This window comes from Elgaria multicarinata, chromosome 3 (genome assembly GCF_023053635.1).
Source record: "Elgaria multicarinata webbii isolate HBS135686 ecotype San Diego chromosome 3, rElgMul1.1.pri, whole genome shotgun sequence".
NCBI classification, from domain to species: domain Eukaryota; kingdom Metazoa; phylum Chordata; class Lepidosauria; order Squamata; family Anguidae; genus Elgaria; species Elgaria multicarinata.
Genome location: NC_086173.1, coordinates 164,626,328 through 164,639,894, shown reverse-complemented (window position 1 = coordinate 164,639,894; position 13,567 = coordinate 164,626,328). Strand labels below are relative to the sequence as shown.

Below are 13,567 nucleotides of genomic sequence, written 5' to 3'. Positions count from 1 at the left end.
TTTTTGCATCCGTTCTGGGGGGGATCTACACTACTGCTTTTAAAGCGCTTTAAAGCACTTTGAAAACGTTTTGAAAACTGTATATGCAGTGTGTCCTGACCCCCAACAGTTGTCAAAACTGTTATAAAGTGCTTTAAAGCACTTTAAAGCAGTAGTGTAGATCCCCCCCCTGCTCCCGAACAGAGACTCTCCGAAGGCGATTCCTCAAAGTTTGTGAAACTTTCGGTTTCCCTTTCCTGGGCTCACAGCCAGCCAACCTGTCATCTGCCCGGCAACCACTCTCGAAATCGGAACACACGTTTCACATTGAACGAGTGTTTTTCTCTCGGCCAATCCGGGCTCTCACTTCTGATTCTTCTGGCTGTGTGTGCTCCAGCTACTCCGCATGAAGTGACTTGAGCGCGAAAAGAAAGGAGCGAGTTGGTGTTGCGGCCTTTGTAAACCCAAGAAGGACTTCGGCTTGAGATCCCGATGGGGCTGCTTCTGTGGCCCGCCTTGCTCTTAGGTGCAGCTGCCTACATGATAGACTACTGTCCCGGTGAGTAACTCTGGGGACGAGCTATGTGGGGCAGGGTGGTGGGTGTCTCTTGCCTATGCATTAATTCCTTGTGCAGATTTCCCAATAATGTAATCCGCATTCAGCCCGCTTTCTGATCTGCTTCTGCTCCCATAGTTCTCCACATGGGCTGAAAATCCTTTGTTAGGTTCGGCTCACCTTCCTTCTGCCAGTTTGCTTTCCAGTTTCCTCTCTGCTCTTTTAGGGTACCCTTAGAATCATAGAATAGTAGAGTTGGAAGGGGCCTATAAGGCCATTGAGTCCAACCTTCTGCTCAACGCAGGAATCCACCCTAAAGCATCCCTGACAGATGGTTGTCCAGCTGCCTCTTGAAGGCCTCTAGTGTGGGAGAGGCCACAACTTCACCAGGCAACTGATTCCATTGTACTGCTCTAACAGTCAGGAAGTTTTTCCTGGTGTCCAGCTAGAATCTGGCTTCCTGTCACTTCAGCCCGTTATTCCGTGTCCTGCAGTCTGGGATGATTGAGAAGAGATCCTGGCCCACCCCTGACAATCTTTCAAGTAGGGCTGTGTTCCGCTCCGCTTCGCTTCGCAGAAGTGGTAGTGGAGAGGCCTGATTCGCCTCTGCCAAAGGCGGAGCCGGATCGGGTCAGGGGAGCTGCGGATCGAGACGAAGCGGATCGAGACAAAGCTCTGAAGAAAGGTAAGTGTGGGGGAAGGGCTTACCTGGCGCGCTGCAGTCTGTGCGGCGACGGCAGCAGAGCAAGGTAAGGGGGCTGGGGGAGAGGGGGGCTTACCTGCCTCCCTCGCAGTCCAGCAGCAGTTTCAACTGAGGCCTGGGCCTCAGTTGAAGACGCCACTGGACTGCGATGGAGGCTGGTAAGTGGGGGGAGGGGGCTTACCTGGCGGCGGCGGCGGCGCAGTCTGAGCGGCAATGGCAGCGGAGCCAGGTAAGGGGGCAGGACGGAGGGGGGCTTAGGTGCCTCCGTCATGGTCCGGCACTGGCTTCAACTGAGGGCCAGGCCTCAAAGTGAAAGAGCAGGCCACAAAATGTGATTTAACTCCCCCCCACGAACACATCAATATAATGCGGTGCAAACTTGAAGGTTGATCCAAAAGTCACGGTAAATCGCAACTACGAATATGTGCATTATCGGGTTTAAAACCCATCGCTGGGGTGAATGGGTAGCTGCGTCATGTGTCCTAAAACACGAATTTGCGCACTTAGGTCAGGGTAAAGAAGCCGTATAGACATCCCCGAAGAAAGGCAAAACCAACTCCAGCCTGGGTGAACAGATAAGAGCCCTCCCTCCCAACTCAAATTAAAGCCGCTGCGCCTTTTCTGAAAACTTGCATGCCTGGCCAATTCGTGTATAGACAGCTGAGCTTGTACCCTGGGGGAAATGCAGCAGCGAGACGCAGGACTCATATGTAGACGGGGTTGTTGGGCTGGGGCTAGGAAGGCAAGAAACATGGCAGCTGGCAGCAGCAAGCAAAGTGATCTTGATAGGCTGGAGTGCTGGGCAGAAAACAACGGAATGACATTTAATAGGAATAAATGCCAAGTTCTACATCTAGGAAATAGAAACCAAATGCACAGTTACAAGATGGGGGATACTTGGCTCAGCAATACTACAAATGAGAAAGATCTTTGAATTATTGTAGATCACAAGCTGAGTATAAGCCAACAGTGAGATATGGCTGCAAGAAAGGCAAATGCTATTTTGGGCTGCATTAATAGAAGTATAGCTTCCAAATCACGTGAGGTACTGGTTCCTCTCTATTCGGCCCTAGTTAGACCTCATCTAGAGTATTGCGTCCAGTTCTGGGCTCCACAAATTAAGAAGGATGCAGACAAGCTGGAGCGTGTTCAGAAGAGGGCGACCAGAATGATCAGGGGTCTGGAAACAAAGCCCTATGAAGAGAGACTGAAAGAACTGGGCATGTTTAGCCTGGAGAAGAGAAGATTGAGGGGAGACATGAGAGCACTCTTCAAAAACTTAAAAGGTTGTCACACAGAGGAGAGCCAGGATATCTTGATCCTCCCAGAGTGCAGGACATGGAATAATGGGCTCAAGTTAAAGGAAGCCAGATTCCGGCTGGACATCAGGAAAAACTTCCTGACTGTTATTTATTTATTTATTTATTTATTTATTACATTTTTATACCACCCAATAGCCGAAGCTCTCTGGGCGGTTCACAAAAATCAAAACCACGAAGAACATAATAAAACAACCAACAATCTAAAAACACAAATACAAAATACAGTATAAAAAGCACAACCAGGATAAAATCACGCAGCAGAAATTGATATAAGATTAAAATACAGAATTGTTAGAGCAGTGCGACAATGGAATCAGTTACCTAGGGAGGTGGTGGGCTGTTCTCCCACACGAGAGGCCTTCAAGAGGCAGCTGGACAACCATCTGTCAGGAATGCTTTAGGGTGGATTCCTGCCTTGAGCAGGGGGTTGGACTTGATGGCCTTGTAGGCCCCTTCCAACTCTGCTATTCTATGATTCTATGATTCTACGACATAAAACATAAGTTAAAACATTAAACATCAATAAATATCAGCTTCAAGTAGTGTCAATTCTTCTCAAAGCAGAGAGCAAAAATAGTGGCTGTTTGAAATTTGCTCCGTGATGTCTGCTGCAATTCTCTTTGATCCTCCTTGGTTTTGCGCCATTTTAATTTCCCCACCTTCTTAATGTGTTAATGGTTGATATTGTGTGGTGTTTTTTTTATCATATATCATATTGTAAACAACTGCGTTGCCCTCTGTACAAAGAAATCAGGGAGCGTTTTATAAAGGAACTATTGTTAGCAAGAGCGGGTTGGCACACTAGAGACATTATCTGCGATCTGCTGGCGGACCATAGTAAAGCAATCGCAATTAAGGTAGCAAAGTTTGCTGCTGCAGCCCAAAAAATCAGAAATAACTTTCTTAACAAAGTCTGTGTAGATTGTAAGGGGGACCATTTGATTTAATAGTTTTGTATAAACTATCATCAGAGATCCCACTTATCTGATAGTGCCAGATATTGATTGCCAGCATTTTAGGTTATAATGTAATCACTGAAATTATCCTTGTGACTTTGGCATGTATGTCACCATTGTGACAGCAAAGGGTGGGTGCTGCAGACAAATGGAGCACCCCTAGAGTGACCCACTGACTGACTCTTTGGTTGAGAAAGGATTGTAGCGCAAATATTTTGAATATTTTAAATAATGTGTGTTGCTATATGTGAGCAATTCTGTATTTTGTAATGGTCTTTGGGCTATAAACAAATAAACTATTCATTCATTCATATTGTAAACAACATGATTACAATATGATATAAATAGTTCAAAATAAGCCACTCTTAACAGGCAAAATGACCACCTGTGCATTGCTTGGTTTCTTATAACGTATGCACATGGACAAAGCTATGACGCATTTGTCAGTAATCATGTTTTATATATATATATATATATATATATATATATATATGATAACCCTTAACACATTAAAAAGGTGGGGAAATTAAAATGACAGAAAACCCAGCCCAACAACCCCTTTCACACATGAGTCCAGCATCTTGCTGCTGCATTTCCCCCAGGGTACAAGCTCAGCTGTCTATACACGAATTGACCAGGCAGGCAAGTTCTCAGAAAAGGCGCAGTGGCTTTCATTTGAGTTGGGAGGGAGGGCGTGGCGGGGAGGGCTCTTATCTGTCCACCCCGGCTGGAGTTGCTTTAGCCTCTCTTCATCTCTGCAGCCTTTATACAAATCTAGGGTGAGACCACACTTCGAATGCTGTGCACAGTTTTGCTCACCACACCTAAAAAAAGGATATTATAGAGCTGGAAAAAGTGCAGAAAAGAGCAACTGAAATGATGAAAGGGCTGGAGCATCTCCCCTTCGAGGGAAGGTGACATCAACTGGGATTGTTTAGCTTGGGGAAAAAGGAGCTCAGGGGAGACGTGATAGAGGTGTACAAAATGATGCATGGTATGGAGAATGTGGATAGGGAGACATTTTTCTCCCTCTCTCAAAATACTAGAACCCAACGGGGTCATCCCATGAAACTGATGGGTGAGAGATCCAGGACAAATAAAAGGAAGGACTTCTTCACACAGCGCAGAGTTAAATTATGGAACTCACTACCATGAGATGTAGTGATGGCCACCCATTTGGATGGCTCTAAAAGGGGGTTGGATAAATTCCTGGAGGAGAAGGCTATCCATGGCTACTAGCACTCGTGGCTATGTTCTACCTCCAGTATCAGAGCCACTAAGCCTATATGCACCAGTTTCTGTGGAACATGGGCGGGAGGGTGCTGTTGCACTTGTGTCAAGCATTGTGAGTTCCCGGTCAAAAAACTGCGTTTGCACCTTGGGGGTGCTTCTGGATCTGTCGCTCCAAATGACAGCCCAGATAGATGCGACGGCCAGGAGCGCCTACTATCAGTTTCGGCTGCTATGCCAGCTGCGCCCCTTCCTAGAGTCGGAAGACCTAAAGACGGTAGTGCCTGCACTGGTAACTTCGAGGCTCGACTTCTGCAACGCGCACTACATAGGGCTACCTTTGTGCCTAGTCCGGAAACTTCAACTAGTTCAAAATATGGCAGCCAGGTTGGTCACCGGTACACCTAGGGGTGACCACATTACACCAGCTTTAAAATCTCTTCTCTGGCTGCCAATTAGTTTCTGGGTGAAGTATAAAGTGTTGGTTATCACCTTTAAAGCCCTACATGGTTTGGGTCCAGGCTACCTGCGGGATCGCCTTCTCCCGTACAATCCGCCCCGCACACTCAGGTCCTCTGGGAAGAATTTACTCCACCCAACAAAAACAAGGCTGACAACTAGTACCCAGAGAACTTTCTCTTCCGCTGCTCCCAGGCTGTGGAATGGCCTGCCGGAGGAGACTCGTCAACTTAACAGTCTACTAGCATTCAAGAAAACGATCCACTGGCAGGCCTATCCAGTGGAATCTTAACAGTGTATACTATGTTATTCTTGCAGATCTTCCCTACCTCGGTCCAATCAGAGAGGCGGGTAAGAAATATATTATTATTATTATTATTATTATTATTATTATTATTATTATTATTATTTAAATTTAATGTTAACTTTGTTGTTTTAAATTTGTATTTTAAATCTGTATTTCTGCACTGCTGCTGATTTTATCCTGGTTGTGCTTTGTATTGTATTTTATATCATGTTTTTCTACTGTTTGTTTTTTACTTTGAATGGTTTTAGTTTTTGTGAACCGCCCAGAGAGCTTCGGCTAGTGGGCGGTATAAAAATGCAACAAATAAATAAATAAATAAATAAATTACCGCCTTTCCCAAAATTGATTTAGTGGAAAATAACAAAAATGCTGCTCCCCTGCCCAGTAACTTCTGTTTTGGTTTTGTATCCTCTTGAAATTCTGGTTAGGCCTGTTGGCAGCCCATGTAGTTTCCCCAATCCTGGCAGAACTGAAGAGGAAAAGTGAAAGACTGGCTTTTTGACTCAAGGTAGCAACCCTTTAGAGCAGCGGTCCCCAACCTTTTGGGCACCAGGGACCAGTTTCGTGGAAGACTATTTTTCCATGGACCGGGGTGGGGTGGGGTTGAGGGGATGGTTTTGGGAAGCCCCACCCCACCCCCCCACTCCAGTGTCCCGGCTTCACTTCGGCTGGGTAAGTGCCCAGCCGAAGCGAAGCCAGGATGCTGGGGCGGTGGGGTGGGGTGGGGGCTTTGGAATGGCGCGCCCAGAAGTCGCTCTCCCAGAGCGGCTTCCGGACAGGCGCGCCGTTCCGAAGCTGCCCCAACCCACCCCAGCATCCTAACTTCGCTTCAGCTTGGCAGGCAAGATGGCGCCCCACGCCCAGGTATGCTGGGGTGGGTGTGGGTGGGTGAAAGCAGCTCACCTGCATGGCCCGGTTCCTAACAGGCCACAGACCAGTACCGGTCCGTGGCCCGGGGGTTGGGGACCCCTGCTTTAGAGCAGTGGTTCACAATTAGCTAAGTACTGCGGATCCCTTGTTTTTCAAATGCCAAGCCATGGACTCCCTACTTTTGAAAAAATTGTTATCTCTATGGTAGTTACTTGTACGAAGCAATTTTTTGGAGAAAATATTGGGCAGTATAAAAATGTAATAAATAAATAAAATAAGCAAAGGATTTTAGGTATACTAAAAGCAGACCATAACATTTGTGATATTTGTGGTATTATCACACAAAAATGACAATAATTTAGTTAAGAATATAAAGACAAATTTAATTTTATTAACGTCTAGTTTACAATTGAACAAATTGCGACCTGTCAAGCATCTACTAATGGGAGAAGTCATGCCTCTTTTTGTCCCAAACAATCCTTTCCACATCCAGTTCAACATTTCCTACTTTTAATCTCAAATCTGGATCAGCATCGAGCCGATTTCTATGCTTCATATAACAAAATGTTGAAAATGTTTGTTCACAAAGATATGTAGAACGAAAGGGAACTTGATGTTTCAAAGCTTTTTCACCTTATAATCAGGAAAAACCTTCACCCAGAATTGGTCCAGTCTATATTCTTTGAAAAACGATTTCAATGAACGATCACAAGTCACGTCAGCAAGTGCACCTTGCTCTTCCGCAGATAGAGTTGTTGGTTGCACATCACCACATTCAAAAGGATTCCTTCTCCCTGAGTTTTCAGGATTAGGTGCAGGGAAGTAATCTCTGAAGATTGTCGCTAAATCACGCAGGTGCTTTTGTGCATGATGTCACCGTTGAAGCAAACGGAGCCTGGGAGATGGCGTATTTTGTTTTATTAAAATGCGGACCTTGCAGAGCTAATATGTGAGTGGTGCCACGGAGCCTCTGGGTGGGTTATGCGGACCCCCTGGGGTCCACGGACCAGTGTTGTCCCTCAACCAGGGATTTAAAGGCCTGTTTCCCCGGCGCATTAATAGCCAATCAAACACACGAGGCTGGAGAATACACTTTATCCATTTACTTCCGAAACTGCAGTATGGGGGTGCTCTCCGGTTCCACAAGATGGAGGCGCCCAGAACAAAGGAATCTCACAGTATATATAGGCCCTGACTACAAGAGGGTGTTAGTCTCTTTCTAACCCTTCTATTGGTCAGTTCTGGATTAGCAAGTTATGTTACATTCAATTTTCAAGTTAAGGTGCACAATCTCAACGAGTCATAGGTTACATTGGATGCTCTATTGGTCGAAAGTTTTTCCCTTTGTCTGCTAGGACATGATGTCCACCATTAAGGAATGCAAATCTGGCATATAGCCATATGCAGCCACTCTTTGGCAAAGAAGCCATCTTTAACCCTTGGCACATTACATTCATCAGAGAGATGAAACCTCTCCCTGGGGCCATCACCACCAATTGGGAACCACTATTTTAGAGCAACTCGGAGGACTATAAGAGATTCTGTGTCTTTCCAGGACCTTATGCTTTTTCACGGAAATGAATAGGAAACTCTGTAAAATCTGAAAAGAGGTTAATGGAGGAACCAAGGGATCATCTACACCAAGCAGGATATTCCATTATGAAAGCGGTATATAAAAGGCAGAAGCCACGCCACTGCTTGATAGCGGTCTTGAAGTGCACTGATGACTGTTGGGGGGCCCATGGACACAGACCATATCCCGCTATCATACCACTTTCATAGTGTTATATCCTGCTTGGTGTAGATGTGTCACGGGCCCCAATAGTTGTTGGTGCACTTCGGTACCACTATAAAGCAGTACTGCGGCTCCTGCGTTTTATATACTGCTTTCCTACCACTTTCGTAGTGGAATAGCCTGCTTGGTGTAGATGAGCCCCAAGAGAGATGTTTAGGAGAGCAAAGAACCGCAAGAGCAGCGTCCCTCCCTTGAAGGGAATAGTCAACATCAGTTTGAGTACAGTTCAGTTTATGACATTCATTTCAGAAGAATCTGAATCAAACTGAGTCATGGAGACAGGTGACGTTTGCCCCTAAGATACACCGGAACGGTCTCAGAACCATGTGCTCTATTTGGGTATTCAGATGCCAATGAAGGCTGAGGAATCCCCTAGCTTTGAGGTCTTTCAAAATCTCTTGGGTGGTCCTACAGGGAGGGATGTTCAGTCTGTGGTGGGACAAAATGCCCACAGGGGTTGTTTTCCTGCTCTAAGAGCAAAGCATCCATCCTGCCAAGCGCTGGAGAGGCTCTGGGTTAACTCTGAAGCTGCCTGTCTTGCAGAGCCCCCCGTGGTGAGGGTACTGAGCCAGGCGGACGATGATGGCACGGAGACCCTCTTCTGCCAGGCCAAGGGCTTCTACCCCATGGACATCGATGTCACCTGGAGGAAGGACGGGGAGGTCATGGAGCATAAAACCTTCCACAGGGATGTTGGCCCTAATTTGGACGGGACCTACCACGCCTGGATCAGCATCCAGGTCGACCCCAAGGATCGGGACCGCTACCGGTGCCACGTGGAGCATGACAGCCTGCTGGAGCCCCTGGACATGGCCTTGGAGGAGAGTGGTGGTAAGGACTGGGGTGGGGCGTGTCGTTATCATTATTATTATTTAGGATGACCCTATGGAAAGGAGGACCGGGCTCCTGTATCTTTAACAGTTGCATAGAAAAGGGAATTTCAGCAGGTGTCATTTGTATATATGGGGAACCTGGTGAAATTCCCTCTTCATCACAACAGTGAAAGCGGCAGGAGCCCTGCCCAGAGGGACCAGATATAAAAAAGGGCAGGGTTCCTGCCGCTTTCACTGTTGTGATGAAGAGGAAATTTCACCAGGTTCCCCATATATACAAAAGACACCTGCTGAAATTTCCTTTTCTATGCAACTGTTAAAGATACAGAAGTCCTGTCCTCCTTTTCATATGGTCAACCTGTAGGCATGCGATTGCACCCTAAGTGTTAAAGAGACATCCTGTTTGTTTATGACGTCATGAAAATGACCCGCAAACTTCCATGAGTGGCTAGTCACAAGCATGCTTTAAATCGTTCATTTAGCGATCCTGGTAATCTCAAGTTACAGGAAGCCAGATTCCGTCTGGACATCAGGAAAAATGTAAACACAATAAAAACATAAACACAATAAAATAGCAATTTAAAACAGCAAAAACAATAAAATGGCAGACTGTTCTTTGGATATTTTGCTGTCTTCTCACTCTGTCATAAGAAGAGAGGGGTCAATAATCAGAACAAAAGAATCAAAAAGTACCAATAATACATGTAAAAACTATTGTAGTAAGTGACAACTATTTATAACACACTGAACAATGACTGTGAACATATAAAAGCAATGATAAATGCCAAACACTCCCAAGTGGTGTTTCATTTCTTCATCAGATCACTCTTAACTCTGGGCATGTTTAGCCTGGAGAAGAGGAGACTGAGGGGAGACATGAGAGCCCTCTTCAAATACTTGAAAGGCTGTCACACAGAGGAGGGCCGGGATCTCTTCTCGATCCTTCCAGAGTGCAGGACACGGAATAACGGGCTCAAGTTACAGGAAGCCAGATTCCAGCTGGACATCAGGAAAAACTTCCCAACTGTTAGAACAGTACGACAATGGAACCTAGGGAGGTGGTGGGCTCTCCCACACTAGAGGCCTTCAAGAGGCAGCTGGACAACCATCTGTCAGGGATGCTTTAGGGTGGATTCCTGCATTGAGCAGGGGGTTGGACTCGATGGCCTTGTAGGCCCCTTCCAACTCTGCTATTCTATGGTTCTATGAAATGCAGGAAGCTGGTCTTGAACAGCCACTGGATGATAATCTTCCTTCAGTTAGAGGAAGCAACATATTGGACAAACACTGAATTGTGTATTGCGTCTAATGAGCATCATACCTCCCAAAGCTAGGTCAGATGGAGAAACCAAAGGTGCTCAGTCCTACAGCCGTGGAAGGCCTCCCCCATAACACGAGAAAGTTGTTTTGGGGTTTCCTTGCTTTACTCTTTCTCTCAATTTATCTTTAGCATACTACTTGGGGTTCATTATCGTCGGCGTCACCATCATCCTGCTAGCAGCTGTGAGTGTTGGGATCTCTTTGCACAGTAAGTCAACTTCCCTGCTGAGTCTACCCCTTATTTGCAGTTGGAGGTGGGGAGATCCAGTTTAGCCCATGACTTTGAGAGCTTCATCACACCAGCGTTAGACTGTGCAATCACTGTGAACAGCATGCAAAGGACTCCGAAGTTTTCCACCTTATAATCTGCTTTGATTGTGAAGTACAATGGAACCAGTGACCTAGGGAGGTTGTGGGTTCTTTTCCCACACTGGAGGCCTTCAAGAGGCAGCTGGAGAACCATCTGTCAGGGAGGCTTTAGGATGGATTCCTGCATTGAGCAGGGGGTTGGACTCGATGGCCTTGTAGGCCCCTTCCAACTCTGCTATTCTATGATTCTATGATTCTATACTCCCAGGCACCCTGCTTTAATTGTGCTTCAAAAGGAAAAGATTCGCCGTATTTAGCCCCTGCTTTTTGAGCTTATCTTCCAAGCTGCCGCCGAGCGCAGGAGGAGGATTTTAAAGAAATGCTTACATCTGCGTAAGCTTTAAAGATAAAGACACCAAAATTGGCACATTAATAGATATTAGAGAGAGCTCTAAGCATACCAAAGTTGAATTGAATAGCGTCATCCGTTGATTTTTTATGATTTTTTTTTTTTACATTTCCCCCCTTCAATTCACTTCCTGGTATGCAAAGGATCGCTGTTGCCAGGTAGCAAAACAACAGCAGCAGCGAAAGCTTAGTGCTACGGGGATAATCCGGGGAAGCAGGTACATGTGATAAAGCTCTAAGACAGGAAAAGTCCCCACCCCCCCTTCAAACTGTCAGTCACGAGTTCTGCTCAGGGAGAGGCTGACGCCGTGTTCCTTCTCTCTGCAGGGAGCAACCAGGCCATCTAACAGCCCCGAACGAGGTGAGTGGTAGATGAAGGGGGTCATTGGTGGGGGGCGGGGGTGGAAAGAGGCCCATACCGCGAGAGGGAGAGCCCAATAATAACCAGCCACTGTGTCTGAAGAAGCCCCTCTCTTCAGTGGGGAGGCATTGGGGCTACGGAGAAGATTGAGGTGAGGCATGATAGCACTTTTCAAAGACTTCAAAGGTTGTCACACACAGGAGGGCCAGGATCTCTTCTCCATCCTCCCAGAGTGCAGGACACGGAATAACGGGCTCAAGTTAAAGGAAGCCAGATTCCAGCTGGACATCAGGAAAAACTTCCTGACTGTTAGAGCAGTGCGACAATGGAATCAGTTACCTAGGGAGGTGGTGGACCCTCCCACACGAGAGGCCTTCAAGAGGCAGCTGGACAAGCATCTGTCAGGGATGCTTTAGGGTGGATTCCTGCATTGAGCAGGGGGTTGGACTCGATGGCCTTGTTAGGCCCCTTCCAGCTCTATGGTTCTATGAAATCTATGAAATGGGAATTTCTGCAAGTGTCATTTGTATATATGGAGAACCTGGTGAAATTTCCTCTGCATCACACCAGTCAAAGCTGCAGTGCCCTGCCCTCTTTTAAATCTGGTCACTCTAGTATAGCTCCTGCACTTTATCTGTTGTGATGAAGAGGGAATTTCACCAGGTGCTCCGTATATACAAATGACACCTGCTGAAATCCCATTTTCTATGCAACTGTTAAAGATTCAGGAGCCCTGTCCTCCTTTTCATAGGGTCACCCTTCCCAGAAGCCTTTGCAAGAAGCCATGGTTTGCCAGCCACTAGGCCATACAGTTTCACTCTGGAGTTTCCCTCTGTGTTTCTCTCCCTCTCTCTCTCTGCAGATGAACTCTGGTCTAGTAGGACTCCTGATGGAGAAGAGTTGATCCCTCCATGTTCTGAATTCTACTCTGTCCTTCAGTGTGTTCCTTTGGGTGTCTCAGATCCTTTCTGATTGCAAAGAGCTTAGCTGGATCTGATTTGCTTCCTGGCAGGGCGGCAGCCCTAAGAGTAACAGCTTCTAGACAGAGCAAGAGAAGATGGAGGAGGGTGTTATGGTCCATCAAATAAGGGGTGGGGGGCAGGAAATACTTGGGAATCCTTCTGACTGCAGAGAGCTGAGATGGACTCACAATGGCTTTCTCCTGCTCTTCTTCCTTTTCTTCTTCCTTCTCAAGGCAATTGCCACTTTTGACCTAATCCTGGAAGAACAGGCCAACTTGGTCTATATCATGGAAATCTCGTTGGACAAATGGGGAGGTGCAAACTTCTCCCAAATGTTTCCTGAAAGACTTCCAGTGCAGCAGCAGGCATGACTGAGGGATGGGGACCAGGGCCAGCAGTGGTCCACGTGGAATCCATCTCTCCGGTCAGATACCTTCTCCAACAATCTTTTCAGTTTTGAGCGTCTGCACCTGGTCTTGAGAACCTGAGTCAGGACTGGGCCTTGTGGCATTACACCCCACAAGTCAGTTCCCAAATGTGTGTCTGCAGTTTGTAAGTCTGTGGTGAGTTTAGAATGTTAGCCTGAGTGGGCGGAGTTAGAATGTCTTGGGAGGGGGAGGAGTGATATATAAGGGAAGGACTGAGGGGATTGGGAGGGACTTTTAAGGTCCTCTTAGAGTCTTTAGTGCTCTCTGTGTTTAGAGTACTTAAGTTCTGGGAAATTTGAGTTTCAGGGTAGAGAGTGGTGTCTTTGGAGTGTGGTGTGCACATAGTTGATGTATATTAATCAATACAGATCATAAAGAAAACTCAAGAGGGATTGTGTGAGAGAAAGGAAAGCGCGTATGTGAATGAGTGAAAGGATTGGATGAAAGCTTTCAAAAAGGTTTTTAAATGTTTTATTTGAAACAAAGCTTGTGAACTTTTAAAAATAAATTTCAATTATTTTGTTTTTAACTACCACAAAAACCCCACGTGTCTGTTTGGCATTTATCATCTGAGGTTTACACATTTAGCACCCACTCTGACAATAATTCACCTCAGCACATATAACTCACAGTTTTATTTTATATATTGAAATCCATTCTCCATTTTAAACCCCTTTCTCCACAGAGTTTGGAGGAAGGTAGTTTTTATCCCTCGCCTCAGGCGTATCAAGCGGTGGTGCTTGGCTTGAGCAGGGAGTAGCCGCGGCCA

General features: G+C 46.3%; 1 protein-coding gene across 1 annotated transcript; it reads left to right on the top strand.

Moving 5' to 3' along the window:
- Positions 1–278: 278 nt before the first annotated feature.
- LOC134396472 (major histocompatibility complex class I-related gene protein-like) lies at positions 279–13,339 on the top strand. Its single transcript, XM_063122996.1, has 6 exons — positions 279–538; positions 5,524–5,556; positions 8,721–9,008; positions 10,461–10,538; positions 11,375–11,408; positions 12,271–13,339. The coding sequence occupies exons 1-5, from the start codon at positions 472–474 to the stop codon at positions 11,392–11,394; spliced, it is 486 nt and encodes a 161-aa protein (XP_062979066.1). The 5' UTR covers positions 279–471; the 3' UTR covers positions 11,395–11,408; positions 12,271–13,339.
- The last annotated feature ends 228 nt before the right edge of the window (positions 13,340–13,567 follow it).